The sequence below is a fragment of the Cystoisospora suis genome (genome assembly GCF_002600585.1).
Source record: "Cystoisospora suis strain Wien I chromosome Unknown contig_10033, whole genome shotgun sequence".
In the NCBI taxonomy this organism is placed as follows: Eukaryota; Apicomplexa; class Conoidasida; order Eucoccidiorida; family Sarcocystidae; genus Cystoisospora; species Cystoisospora suis.
In genome coordinates, this window is record NW_027162807.1 from 627 (window position 1) to 1,015 (window position 389).

The 389-nt window shown below is 46.0% G+C and overlaps 1 protein-coding gene across 1 annotated transcript; it reads left to right on the forward strand.

Moving 5' to 3' along the window:
* Window position 1: 1 nt before the first annotated feature.
* Window positions 2–293, forward strand: CSUI_011187 (proteasome cyclosome repeat-containing protein; the record flags this gene model as incomplete). Its single annotated transcript, XM_068071288.1, has 1 exon — window positions 2–293. A coding segment is annotated over one exon (291 nt), but the record flags the coding sequence as incomplete, so codon positions are not given.
* Window positions 294–389: the final 96 nt, after the last annotated feature.

Genomic DNA, 389 nt, shown 5'->3' on the forward strand with positions numbered 1-389 from the left:
CTTCTTCTTCTTCTTCGTCGTTGTTCTGTGAAGGACTTGATCGAGAGCTCTTACTCTTCCTAACTACACAGGGCAATCAGTCATCAAGTCAATCTCCATCTTCAACCCCCTCCTCGCCATATCGAAGCCACTTACACTGGGGGTGTCTCAATGCTAGTGAGATATCTGGGCCTGCAGCTATTGCTGTAGGCCTAGCCTTTCTGGATAGCGACAATGAAGAGGCAAGACAAGGCCTAAGAATTCCCAATGATCTAGATCAGCTCCTCGATCTCCTACCTCATGTTCTCATGTGTAAGGTAAGAAGTGTCTCACACTCTCAGGAAGCTTCACATCGACAAAAGAACGGGAAGAATGAAAAGGAAAAAGAAGAAAAGGGAGAAAGAGAGAGA